The following is a 13,312-nucleotide window of genomic DNA, read 5'->3' as shown; positions in this document are numbered from 1 at the left end:
ATGTAACAATCCAATATCACTATCGACAACTTAAACACCTGGAGGGAACAGAAGAACCAAATGGTAATTCTACCAGAGACTGCAGAGGTAGGAGCGATTACAACTGTTCCAAACAATGAAACAGAAACTCATATTCCAGACATTGATAAAGGAGGAATGGATACAGTTCTTCCAGACATAAAAGAAACAGAAACTACTTCCCAGTAGTCAAAACAGACTAACATTTTTGGCAAATACTTACAACAGTACGAAGCAAAACAAAAACGAAAAATAGAATGTGAAGGCTACCGTACGAGTTTTGAAAGTTATAAACCGACTAACTGATTAGAACTAAAGAAAGTTTTCATCAATTTGATATCGGCAAAGTAAATTTCAGTGGTTCTCAACTTCTTTATAATCCTTTCTGACTTATACCAACCCCGTCTTACCCGTTATTAAAAGATATATATAAAAATAAAAATAAATAGACAAATAAGTTAGGGGCATCTCCACCCTGCCGACACAGGTTTGTATACAGTGAATAAGCATACCAGTGTAATATTTGATATATATATGTTGTTAAATTGCACAACGTAACGTAGGAATTGTGACTAAATTACTTCATGCCCAGCAGTTAATTTGGTGAGGCCCATTGAAATATTTCTGTGGTTCAGACTACACAACACCTATTATGTTGATGGTATAATCATCCTGCATATTTCAAATCTAGACCAGATATAATGTATACTAATTACAGAACTGGAGATTTATATCATATATCTAACGGAGTTCATAAAAATAAATAAAGAGAAAAGTAAAACTATTATCACCATTTTAGCTCATAACCAGTGGAAGTTTTCCAAAATAACGCTAGTACAATCGCAAGACTTGAATTGAAAATTATGTGACGTAATTACACCCCTACTACTTTCCTTTTTCCTTTTTTTTTCATATCTCTTTGCACAGAAAATATCTATTACTACAGAAAAACTATCGTTCAAAATATACAAACATATTCTTTGCAGCGAAATCGATTTCTTCGTCGCTAACCTTTTTCCTGCGCAGGAGAATAATTACAGATCAAATAAATTATCCTATTGTGTGGTTAAAGGCTAAGCCTTTAACCACACAATATTTTTCCTCGGTTTAATAGAATCGCCTGGCCTAAGCCATAACAATCACATGTCGTGATTCGAGAATTCTGGTTACTACTACACGTGGGGCATTCTTTCTTACCTGAAGCCCGCAAATGGCCGAACCAGGGCGACACTGGGTCCAACTGCTCCACTTTCCCATGTTATACTGTTAACAGAAATAAAAATGCATCTTAGTGTATATCAATCTGACTCTCGTATTCTGAAAAGAGATTTCTGGGTGATGGTGTTCATGGTTGTAGTGGTGGTGATGGCGGTGGTAGTGGTGGTGGTGGTGGTGGTGGTGGTGGTGGTGGTGGTGGTGGTGGTGGTGGTGGTGGTGGTGGTGGTGGTGGTGGTGGTGGTGGTGGTGGTGGTGGTGGTGGTGGTGGTGGTGGTGGTAGTTATTGTGGTGGTGATGGTGGTGATAGTTGTGGTGGTGGTTGTAATTGTGGTGATGGCGGTGGTTCCTGGCCGGTAAAGGGGCACATATATGAGATAGAAATTCTGTAACCGAAATGAGATGGCATTTCTCCAAGGTGGAAGAAGGAAGGAATGCAAAACAATATCAAATAACCCAATAAACCTTGCCAGCTTTAGACAAATTCCACAATATATGAAAATCTTACGAGTAGAATGTGCATAAGCCATCTCAGGTGTGATTGTTATTATTATTTTTCTTTTATCTATTTTTCTTTTTCAGCTATGGATTAGTTTCATTTAGCTGAGCGAAATTAATTATCTTTTAAAGATCAAAGACTGTTTTGATTAGTAACATGCCTGAGGCGTTTGCCTTCATTATATATATTTTTTTATGTTGCCCGATGAAAGTATTAATAGCAGTCTAAAATATTCGTCACGAATAAATTTCAATGTATCCCCTGAAGCGACAACCACCAAGGAAGATCGAGTGCTGTTATGCATTCTCTGTCGTGTGCACACATACACACTCCAACCCCGCCACTTGCACCTACTTGCTTACTTTGGTATCAATGAGTCCGTTCATGATCTGAGTGCCATAATTACATTCCATGTCAACATCGTGCACGGCAACGTCGTCGTGCAGTAGGCCCTGGTAAGGGAGGACGCGAGCGCGCATACCCGTCAGGTAACCTTTATCACAGATCTTCATGCCTGGAAAGTAGAGTTTCGTTAGAATTACAAGAAATACAGTCATGGGAGAACTGAAGTTGTTGTAAAGGAGGAAGGTCGACGGTGAGGTTTGTGGTTGCTTGATGAAAGATCAGAGGTATGATGAGAAATTGTTGTAAGGAATTTGTAATAGGATTGGTATCAAGGCCAGAATAAGAATGAGGAAAGATTGATTGTCTGAGAACATTAATGTAAAGTTCAGGTTAAGGATAAAAAAATGCCATAAGGATCCAAAAACATGAATGGTGTGAAGCGCGGAGAACAATGTTATTGATGTTTGGAAATATGGGAGTGGTGAATTGTAAAACACTTAAATTATCTATATAAGATCATTTTTATGACAGTCGCGCAAGGATTCGAACCTGCTGCTCAAGACGCCAAGAGGTCCCATGTGCTTGGTCGTATGGTAAAAAGAGAATCAGGGCCGCAGTTAGCGACCTTCTCAATCTCGAGAACCAGTAGTGTTCTGAGTTCATACGATTTTAATCATCAGTGGTCGAGCGGAGTAAGGCGGCAGTCATGGTGCCTCTTGGTGTCTTGAGCAGCAGGTTCGAATCCTTGCGCGACTGTCATAAAAAATATCTGTTTGATGTCGCTGTCCACTAGCGAATTTCCCTTATCTATATAAGTACAAATGATAAAAGAAAAAATATGGACGCACGTCTCGTGTGGAAAAAAACACGACTCTTTTAAAAAACAATAATGGAAAATATCTCTTGATCGTATCTCTTTTCTCATTGTTTTTATCATCGACATGTTCTTTATTACAAGTTAACACGCACACAGGCGCACCAATATTTCTGGAACATAATGAGTTGTACTTTTCGTTTATAAGACTATTGGACCCAAATCTGCTCGCCATTTCTGTGATCATGTATGCATATCAAAGAAATTTAGCTTTCGTTCTTACATATTTAGTATATTTGGGACGATATTTGTCTTAAAATAGCAGCATCTTAACGAGGTAACATGCAAAAGTATATTTAGAGGCTTGATTTGATAGTCAGAAGCACTGAAGATTTTAGTATATTTGTCCGTGAGTGCACGTCTGTCTTTCCAAGCTTGTCTTCTCTACCGCGTCATCATTACAGATAATTTCTAAACAGAAAATAACATTATCAGTACTATATCTATCTACATACCAAAGGCTTTTTCCCCTTTGTAAGGGAGGTATCCAAATCAAAACGCACGTACCCACTCCCAACTATTTCACTCCCGTCCACCCCCCTTTCTTCTCTCTCCTCTTAGCTCCTCGTGGATGACGGATCATTGCCCTGAGTTAGAACCAATGCAGCAAAACACAGTATTATCAGTACATTACAATGAAAAATCACATTGGCAAACCCGGACGCGATAGGGAAAAGAAAAGAAAGAAAGGGAGGCACTATTATATACGACTGCTTGTTTAGGAAAAATCATCAATTTGGTGACCAAGCGGTTAGCAAAGCGCCTCGTTTCCGCCATTTCAGTCAAACTTACGCCCATTATTTCTCAAATAGTTTTGATTCATTGTGATGTACATATAACTATAATTTTATGGAAGAAAGTATAACGCTGGACTTGACGAACGTCGAGTCCAGCGTATACTTTCTTCCATAAAATGGTTCCTGGACTCCAGCTATTTTCGAATATAACTATAATTATATTTATTTCACTAGAAAAAAGAAACATCCAAAAAAATCTTAAATGAAGTCTATTTGCTAAAACCTATAATAAATTTAAGAAAAAAACAAATTCTAAGTAAGTCTCATATTCAGTGGTTGAAATTATATTGGTAATATATATATATATATATATATATATATATATATATATATATATATATATATATGTGTGTGTGTGTGTGTGTATTCACTTGGTCTTTGGTCTTTGGATCACGTGTTGGACTCGTGATCGACAGCTATTTCCCTCCTGGAAGAGAGCTCAGAGCTCGTAGGTCCGATCTATGGGTAATGCTATGACCTTGCACACACACACACCCCCAACTCCCCGCCCACGAGAGTTGGAGTAACACCCCTCAGCGCTGCGATACTGATATTATTTCAGCCCCGGGCGAGGATCGAACCCGGACCTCCGTAGTGGCAGGCCAGAGCTCTAACCACAGCGCCATGAGAGGTGTGTGTGTGTGTGTATTTACCTAGTTGTATTTACCTAGTTGTATTTTACGGGAAGGGGAGCTATGCTCGTGAGGTCCCGTCTTCATATCTCATTTTATCTAAACTATTTTTAAATTCATGTATTGTTTTTGCACACACCACTTTCTCATCTAACTTGTTCCAACTGTCTATTGCTCTGTGAGGAAAGCTGTTCTTTTTCAAATCTCTTCTATAGTTGTCTTTTTTTATTTTCTTTCCGTGTCCTCTTGTATTTCTGTCATCCCATTTTATCAGATTCTCTCTATCAGTAATTTCTATGCCTTTCATGATTCTGTAAATAGCTATCAAATCTCCTCTCTCTCTTCTTTGCTCTAGTGTCTGTAGTTTAAGTTTTTGTAGTCTCTCTTCATATGATAGTTTTGAGAGTGTTGGTGCCAGTTTAGTAATTGCTCTTTGTATTCTTTCAAGTTTTTTTATACATTTTTTTGTACTTGGTGACCATATCGTTGCTGCATATTCCAATCTTGGTCTTATCAGGGTGATTAGGATTTTCCTCACCATTTCTTCATCCAGGTATGTAAATGCCACTTTGATTGTTCTTATTAAATTATAAGTTTCTCCAAAAATCTTATTTATATGTTTCTCAGGTGACATATTATTCATAACAATGACTCCCAGGTCCCTCTCATTTTCTACTCTTTTTATTCCTTCTTCTCCCAAATTATATGATCCTGTTATTCTGTTTTTGCTTTTTTCCAAATTCCATTATACTACACTTTTTTGTATTGAAACTCCATCTCCCACTTCCTACTCCATTCTTGTACTTTATTTAGATTCTCTCTGTAGTGATTCACAATCCTCTTCAGTTTTCACTCTTTTCAGTAATTTTGCATCATCTGCAAAGAAGCTCATATAGCTTTCAATTCCTTCATCCATATCATTAATATATATAGCAAACATTATTGGGGCCAGAACTGTTCCCTGCGGGACACCGCTTATTACTTCATTCCATTTTGAGTGCTGATCTCTTATCACTACTCTCATTTTTCTTTCTTGCAAAAAGTCTTCCATCCAATTTAGCAATTTACCTTGTATTCCTCCTTCATATTCTAATTTCTTAAGCAACTTCTTATGTGGTACTTTGTCAAAAGCTTTTTTTAGGTCTAGAAATGCACAATCAGCCCATCCATCTCTTTCTTGTATTATATCTATTAGTCCTTAATAGAAACATATTAAATTGGTGACGCATGATCGTCCTTGTCTGAATCCAAATTGCCTTGGATTTAGTACGTTGTTTTTTTCCAAGTATTTTACCCATCTACTTTTGATAATTCTTTCACATATTTTTGCTATTGTACTTGTTAGAGAGACTGGTCTATAGTTGGTAGGTTCTTCTTTATTTCCTCCTTTATATATAGGTACTATATTTGCTTTTTTCCAATCTTCTGGAACTTTTCCTTCTTTTAAGGAACTGCTTATTATGCTATGTATTTTGTCTGCCAGTTCATTCCTACATTCTTTCAGAATCCAGTTTGCTATTTCATCTGGCCCATGCGATTTTCTGACATCAAAATTACCCAAGTGTGTCAATATTTCATTCTTCGTTACTTATATTTCTTCCATAGGGGGGACTTTTTCCTTCCACTCAATCTCTTCAGTTTGTATATTTTCCCTTGTAAACACTGATTTAAAATGTTTGTTCATAATTTCTGCCATTTCCATTTCCTCAGTGTATTCAACTCCTCCTTGTCTTAATTTCTCCAAGTCTTGTTTGTTTTTCAGTTTATTGTTTACAAATCTGTAGAATAGTTTTGGTTGATCTTTACACTTTTCTATAACATCTTTTTCATATTTTCTTTTTTCCTCTCTGCACTTTTGTACATATTCATTTCTATAACCAGTATATATTTTCCATTTTTCAGGTCTTCTGTCTTTTTTCCATCCCGTCCAGGCTTTGTCTCTTTTGTCTTTTAACTCCCTACAACTTTTGTTGTACCAGCATTTTACATATTCTTTTTCTTGTTTTTGTCTTGGGACATACTTTTCCACTCCTTCTTTGTAAATTTTTGTCAAAATATTCCATTTCTCTTCCACTGATGTTTCTTCTTTGTATATTTCTTCCCAGTTTTCTTGTTGGAAGAATTCTCTTATTTTATCAAAGTTTGTTTTTTCATACATCATTCTTCCTTTTTCTATATTGTTCATTTCTTTTCATATATTTTTCTTCATTAAGTTCCAGTTCAATCAATATGTGGTCACTTTTACCTATTGGTGTTTTATATTCAATCTTGTCCACTATTCTAGGTTCAGATGTAATTATTAAGTCTAGCCTCGATGGTTCTTCTTCATTTCTATACCTAGTGTTCTCTTGTATCCATTGTGTCATTGAATGGTCAGTAATCATCTCAAGTAGAGCATTTCCCCATGAGTCATCACCACTCTTTACTGTCATTTCTTCCCAGCAGATTTCTTTGCAATTAAAGTCGCCCATCATAACTATTCTTCCTCCGTCTTCCATTATTTTAGTTAATGCTATCTTTGTGTCCTCTAACATACTTTTATGTTCACTCTCCTCCCATGAGGCTGTTTTCGGAGGCACATAATTGATCACAAATTTTCTGCTCTTCTTATCTCGGTCTTCCACTTCTATCATAATCATCTCTACTGTATTCTTTCCATATATGACACCTTTCACGTTTATATCCTTCTTTTGTCAGGAACATAACTCCACCCCCTTGTTTTTTCTCTCTGTTTCTAATCCAATAATTGTATGTATCATGTCCTACACTGTTGGGTGGTAGTGGGCCTTTTAATTTTGTTTCTACAATTCCCATTATGTCCGGTTCTTTTTCTTTCAAATAATCATTCAGTTCATTCAATCCTGTTATCAATCCATCTATATTTGTGTAAGACACTCTTAGTTTTCTGCCACTTCCATTGTGTTCTCTGTTTCCCTTATGTTTTTCTTTAGTATGTCGAACTGCTTTATTTTCATGTTCACTACTCTCCAATAGAATCTCTCTTTCTCTGACTCCGTTCTTTCCTCGTTTTTTTGCCTTAGCTTCAATTCTTTTCTGCTTTTCTGCCTCTCTTTCCTCCTTATTCATTTTTCTTTTTATCCATACCTTTTTATATTGATCATTTGTTGCTAGTTTCCCTGTCTTGGATAGAATTTTCTCTGCCGTTGTTTGTGACCTGAATTTAATCTTAATTGGTCTGGTCTTATCTGTACTATATTTTCCGAGTCTGAATTTTTCCTCAATTTCCTTTATAATTTCTGGTTCATCTTCCTGGACTAATTTTAATAAACTGCTTACCCTTTCATTTTCCTCCTTGATTCTTGCGGTTCTATCTGGGTTATGTTTCTCTTCCATTCCTAATATAATTATACATTTCTTTTTGTCAGCTAATTCTCTTACTATATTCTCCTTCTGTCTCATCACTTTAATAACTGAGTCTTCATTATGTTCTTTCAATTGCTGTTTGACTATGTCAGTGAATGAAACCTTATTCCCTTCTTGAGTTATTCTCCAATTTTTAGTTTCTGTAGCTATTTTCTCACTATTTTCATTACTATTCTTCTTCAATTTCTCATTCTCCTCCTTTACATTTCCTAACTGTCTTTTTAGGTCCTCTACTTCTTCAGTTAAGTTTCTGTTAGCCTTCTCTAGTTGTTCCAATCTTTCAATTCTCTGGAAGATGGAGTCTACCTTACCTAACTTACGTTCCAAGTCCTCGATCACCTTATCAACTCTCTCCTCTAGTCTTATCAGTCGGGGGGGGGTTGTGTCCCCCCCACCCTCTTTAAATCCCTGGAACATATTCTCGTCACTTTCTACTGTATTTCTCCTCTCTATACTTCTAATCTTTACATTTTTATTTGCCATTTCGTCATCCGGTGGTCGTTTCATGTTGACCTTACGCCCGTCTGCCTGGGCCAAGTCCTCCACATCCTCATTTCCTTCCATTTCCCCAGCAATCCCTCCCCTTCTCCTCTTTTCCTACTTACCTACTGCCTCACGAGCAATTTCCCCCCCCCCCTGCAAATACAAAAAGGCACTTCTCTTTGCGTTGGTATCCACAATCTGCACTTTTCTTCAGAGCGTTCGTCAAGCCGTCCGTTCGTTGAAAGTGTGTGTGTGTGTGTGTGTGTGTGTGTGTGTGTGTGTGTGTGTGTGTGTGTGTGTGTGTGTGTGTGTGTGTGTGTGTGTGTGTGTGTGTGTGTGTGTGTGTGTGTGTGTGTGCGTGTGCATATATATATATACATAAACAGTATATATATATTTTTTTTTACGATATATATATATATATGTATATATATATGTATATATATATATATATATATATATATATATATATATATATATATATGATTTTATTCCTTCATTTCGATGACATCTCGATCTGGATAACGATATATGATTCTATCCAGCTTATGGCACGACCCAGGACCCCAGTTAGGAAAGGGTTAGAGGGATGTTTACTATTGCATGTTAATTTTGTCGGAAAACGTACACTTAGATGTACAGATGCACCTTTATATACATATACCGCGTATGCCTTGATAATAATCTTGCAACTGTGTGATATGCATACTTAACTTGTTACTTTTCTTTGGCCCACAATGATTCACCCTTTTGTACATCATGTCCTACGAGTGATGGATCTTTTGCTCATAGCATTCAGGGTCCTACCCCGGACCCCTTGATGAGATGTGAAAGAGAAATATTGGCACTATCGAGAAATAAATTTCACTGCTTAAATCATCACTAAAATCAGACTGGAAATGTTGACAAGAACCGATGGATAGCTCAAGGACCAGGCAATGACGAAGCTGAAATGACGCTGGGCTCTAGCGATGCCAACTGGGTCCCTAGAATTATCTTAGATGGGCTTTCTTAGATCCACAGAAGTCTTCTACTGAAACCCTCAGATCCCCATCAAAACCAGAGGAACGTTTTAGCCCAAAACAACTTTGTAAAGTGTCCTTTTGGACAATGAAGGACCAAGATGGGCTTTCTTAGATCCACAGAAGTCTTCTGCTGAAACCCTCAGAACCCTATCAAAACCAGAGGAATGTTTTAGCCCAAACCAACTTTGTAAAGTGTCCTTATGGACAATGAAGGACCAAAATAGGTTCAGAGTGTCTTAATATGTGAAGCACCTTTTGCCATAAGCGTTCTATCGTCAGATAGCTGGATGCTTACCGTACCAATCGCCATGTTCGCCTTCGGTAGAGGTGATGTACCCGGTGTCATGGTGCTCCTGAGTGCTGCAGTACAACTTGACGGCATTGATGGCTGTCTCATCTACTGTACTGTATTCCTCGAACTGCAAAATGGAAAATAGGATAGAACTCATAAGGAGAATAATTGGCAGTATATACACAACTCAGCACATATTGTCTTGCAAACATGCAAACGCCTTCGTTTGCGCGCGAGCTCGCACGCACGCACGTATGCATCATACACACAAACACACACACACATAAACACTCACAAACAAACACGCACACACACGAAAACATATATGAATATACACACACGAGCATGTACACACACACACACGACCACTCTCTCTCACACACACACACACACACACACACACACACACACATGAGCACTCATATACACACACACGCACGCACATACATACACACACACACACACACACACACACACACACACACATTAGAATCACGCGTTCAAGTGATTTTTTGCATATATATATATATATATATATATATATATATATATATATATATATACACACGAATATGGTATATGTCTTCGTGTATGTAAACATATATATCAAGGTATACCACCATTCACTCATCCCACAATCATCCAATAACTCATTTGTTTTCCCTTCTATTTTACTTCCTTGTGAATATAGGCCCACCCTTACCCAAAGCCGCTTTCACCACTGGGGTCAAAAGGAATACACGAAGACACAGCACCTTAATAACAAAAGCCGACAATCGTGGCGACCCTCTCCATTCATCTACTCGAGAATTTAGATTGCAGAGAAGAAACCTTTTGTCTTCTTTCCTTGTCGACAGACATTCCTCTTGCACCAATGCCCTCCTCACCTCCTCCATACAACTCATTCAGTCTTTCTTCCAAGTTTAATTGATTCACCTCTGTTGTCTACACTCTTTTTTGTTAGTTTTTCTTCTCATTCTTTCCAGAGGCTCAAACAATTCCAGTATTTTATATCACTCTAATCTACCAGGTCATTCCAGCCCCGCTGTCCTCCTTATTTCTCATTCTGTCCGTCTTCGTAATCCAAATCATACTGCTTATATCCTTTATCTGAAATATGCTTAGTTTTTTTTTCCTTTCTACCCCCCTTAAGGCCTTAAGCACACTGGCGACTTTTGTAGAGCCACAAGTGGCTGCGTTTTGTGGCGGGGATATTTTCTCCCATAGGTTCCCATTGTTTTCAAGCTTTGCCGATCACACCCACCAAGTGTGATCGGCAAAGCTTGAAAACAATGGGAACCTATGGGAGAAAATATCCCCGCCACAAAACGCAGCCACTTGTGGCTCTACAAAAGTCGCCAGTGTGCTTAAGGCCTAAATTCCAAATATCTCGTTCCTCAAGTGTCTTAGGCACAATCAAAGGATTACAAAGGCGGAGCATACCGACAGGAGACCTTTTGGTCCATATCTAGGTCGGATGCGAAAAAATCAAAATAATGGTAAATGAATAAATAAAAACTATAATAATGTAAATAATAAATAAAATACATAAATCAATGCATAGGTATAGTTAAATAATAAGCAAATAGATAAATTTTAAATAATAATAAATTGACATATAACTAATAATTAATGAGAATCAAACAGACAAATGATAACAAAACAAAAACAAATAATATAAAATAAATTATAATCATTACAGCATCTTGCTTAGGTATTTATCTAAATGATTCTTAAAGCTTCGAACTGAACTACATTACACTGCCTCTGCAGGAAGTTTATTCCATTTATTAACTACACGGTTGGCGAAGATGTTTCTACCCACTTCCAAATTGAATCTATTTCCGGACAGTTTGAGACCATTGTTTCTTGTCGGATTCTCATTCAGTGTGAAAATTTTGTCACTTTTGATGTTGTCAATTCCCTTTAGAATTCTAAAGACCTGTATCAAGTCACCTCTGAGTCTACGCTTTTTTAGGGAAAACAGATTCATATGTTTTAGTCGATTTTCGTATGATTTATTTTTGATATTTGGAATCAGTTTTGTGGCTCGCCGTTGTACTTTTTCCAGTCTGTCAATGTCGTTGATGAGATTTGATGACCATACGGAAACAGCATATTCCAAATCATCCCTTCCCGCTGTATTTTCTTTTGTGTTTGTCCCAAGATGCCCATTTCTCATAACCCTTTTTAATCCCCCAGACATTTACTCGCTTCTTTTACTCTATAATATACCTTCAATCTCACTCCTTCGTTCCCTGTTACATGCGATGTTAGATATGTAGAATTTTTCACTTTCTCCAGACTTTTTCCTTTTAAACACGCCTCTAACTCACTGCCATCCTGTGGAATCTTATACATCTCATCACTTTACTTTTGCCTACATCTACTTTCAGCTCTCTTCTCACATACGTCTTCCCAAGCTCAGGCAGTAACTGCTTTAGTCTCTCCTCCCACTCGTCTACAAGCGCAGGACCACCCGAAAGAACATCTGCCTCCTCTCCCACTTTGTTTCACTTTCACTATCACAAGTATCTGCCATTACCCAGGTGACAAATGAATATCCTTCATGTATTATCCCTTAGAGACCCCGGACCACAATTTTCTTTGTCCATATGTTATCGTAGGATGCATGTGAATCCCTATGTTAAATCTAATAAGTGCCAGTCGAGAAATGAGTGACGATATCATTTCAAAAGTAATAGACGAATGAACAACCATTTGCGCTTAGTTCTTTTATTCAACTAGGGTGTAACCCCTCAGCACTAAGGTGATTATATACACATGGGAACCCATTATACCCATGACATTCCTTGAATTATGGGTGCTAGGGTCTGCAGCTAGTAGTATTTTGGGAACTGCCCCCCCCCCCTCCCTACCTGCCCCTGACCATTCTTCGTGGACCCCAAAATATGTTTCTTCTAAAACATTCCCTAGCACCTTTTAAGTATGCATACCAAGTATAGGTCATTTTTTTTTTTTTTTGAGGGGGGGGGAGCTCCCACTCCGCCCCCAACGAAACAGGGGGCAGGTGAAAATATGCCCTTCACTCTTGCCTTGTCCCGGCCGGGATCTCTTGGGAAACCATCATGGAGACCGCCCATCTCCCTACTCCTGACCCCACTTCGTGAGCTCAAAAACCTGTTTCGACCAAAACCTTTCCTGCCACCTCCATATTATGTTTGCCAAATATGGACTTCACATCTTGGGAGAGCAATTTTGTATTCTGACACCCCATTAGTATTAGGTTCTCTATCTTAAAAACCAAGAGAAGGTAGTGCGTAAACTAACCTTAACCTCGAAGGCGTGTGCGAAGGTTCCATTGGGGCAGATGGAGACGGGACCCCACTCGCCAGCGTCAAAGGGGTTGTCGAGGTTGAGATACTGGGAGATCGCTCTCTGTCCTTCTTCCACCACTTGTGCAGTGTCCTCGATTTCAACAACGCCGGCTAGAAAAGAGAGAGAGAAAGAGAGAGATGTTACCGATCACCACGGTGCTGCCTCTCAACTGAATAAAACTACGTTTTAATTAGAAAAATATGTAGACTTGTCTTGTATTTCTAGGAGTAAAAAAGTCTTTAGATGCGCATGTTATACTCATTATATAATACTAAGATGTAAAAATATATACCATTGAGATGATGTATATAGCGTAATCGTATAAGACGAAATATATAATATATGCTGAAGGAAAAAGTCCTGAAAAAAAACTAAAAACAATGTCAAAACTACCATACATTCATACGAG

General features: G+C 38.0%; 2 protein-coding genes across 2 annotated transcripts in view; both read right to left on the bottom strand.

Annotated features, from left to right (window-relative positions):
- Positions 1–13,312, bottom strand: part of LOC143027572 (uncharacterized) — a 517,585-nt gene that overhangs the window by 447,671 nt on the left and 56,602 nt on the right. The window lies entirely within an intron of this gene.
- LOC143027451 (uncharacterized) overlaps positions 1,129–13,312 on the bottom strand; it is a 23,103-nt gene continuing 10,919 nt past the window's right edge. Inside the window, exons 2-5 of the mRNA XM_076188737.1 lie at positions 12,856–13,013; positions 9,568–9,691; positions 2,095–2,246; positions 1,129–1,281 (exon numbers count right to left, since the gene is read on the bottom strand). Coding sequence (XP_076044852.1) covers positions 1,144–1,281; positions 2,095–2,246; positions 9,568–9,691; positions 12,856–13,013 — 572 coding nt within the window. The 3' untranslated portion in view covers positions 1,129–1,143. The remainder of the gene's footprint in view (positions 1,282–2,094; positions 2,247–9,567; positions 9,692–12,855; positions 13,014–13,312) is intronic.

The sequence above is a fragment of the Oratosquilla oratoria genome, chromosome 8, assembly GCF_046742065.1.
Source record: "Oratosquilla oratoria isolate Oo_2021 chromosome 8, ASM4674206v1, whole genome shotgun sequence".
Lineage (NCBI taxonomy): Eukaryota > Metazoa > Arthropoda > Malacostraca > Stomatopoda > Squillidae > Oratosquilla > Oratosquilla oratoria.
This window is presented reverse-complemented; position numbering and strand designations above follow the sequence as displayed.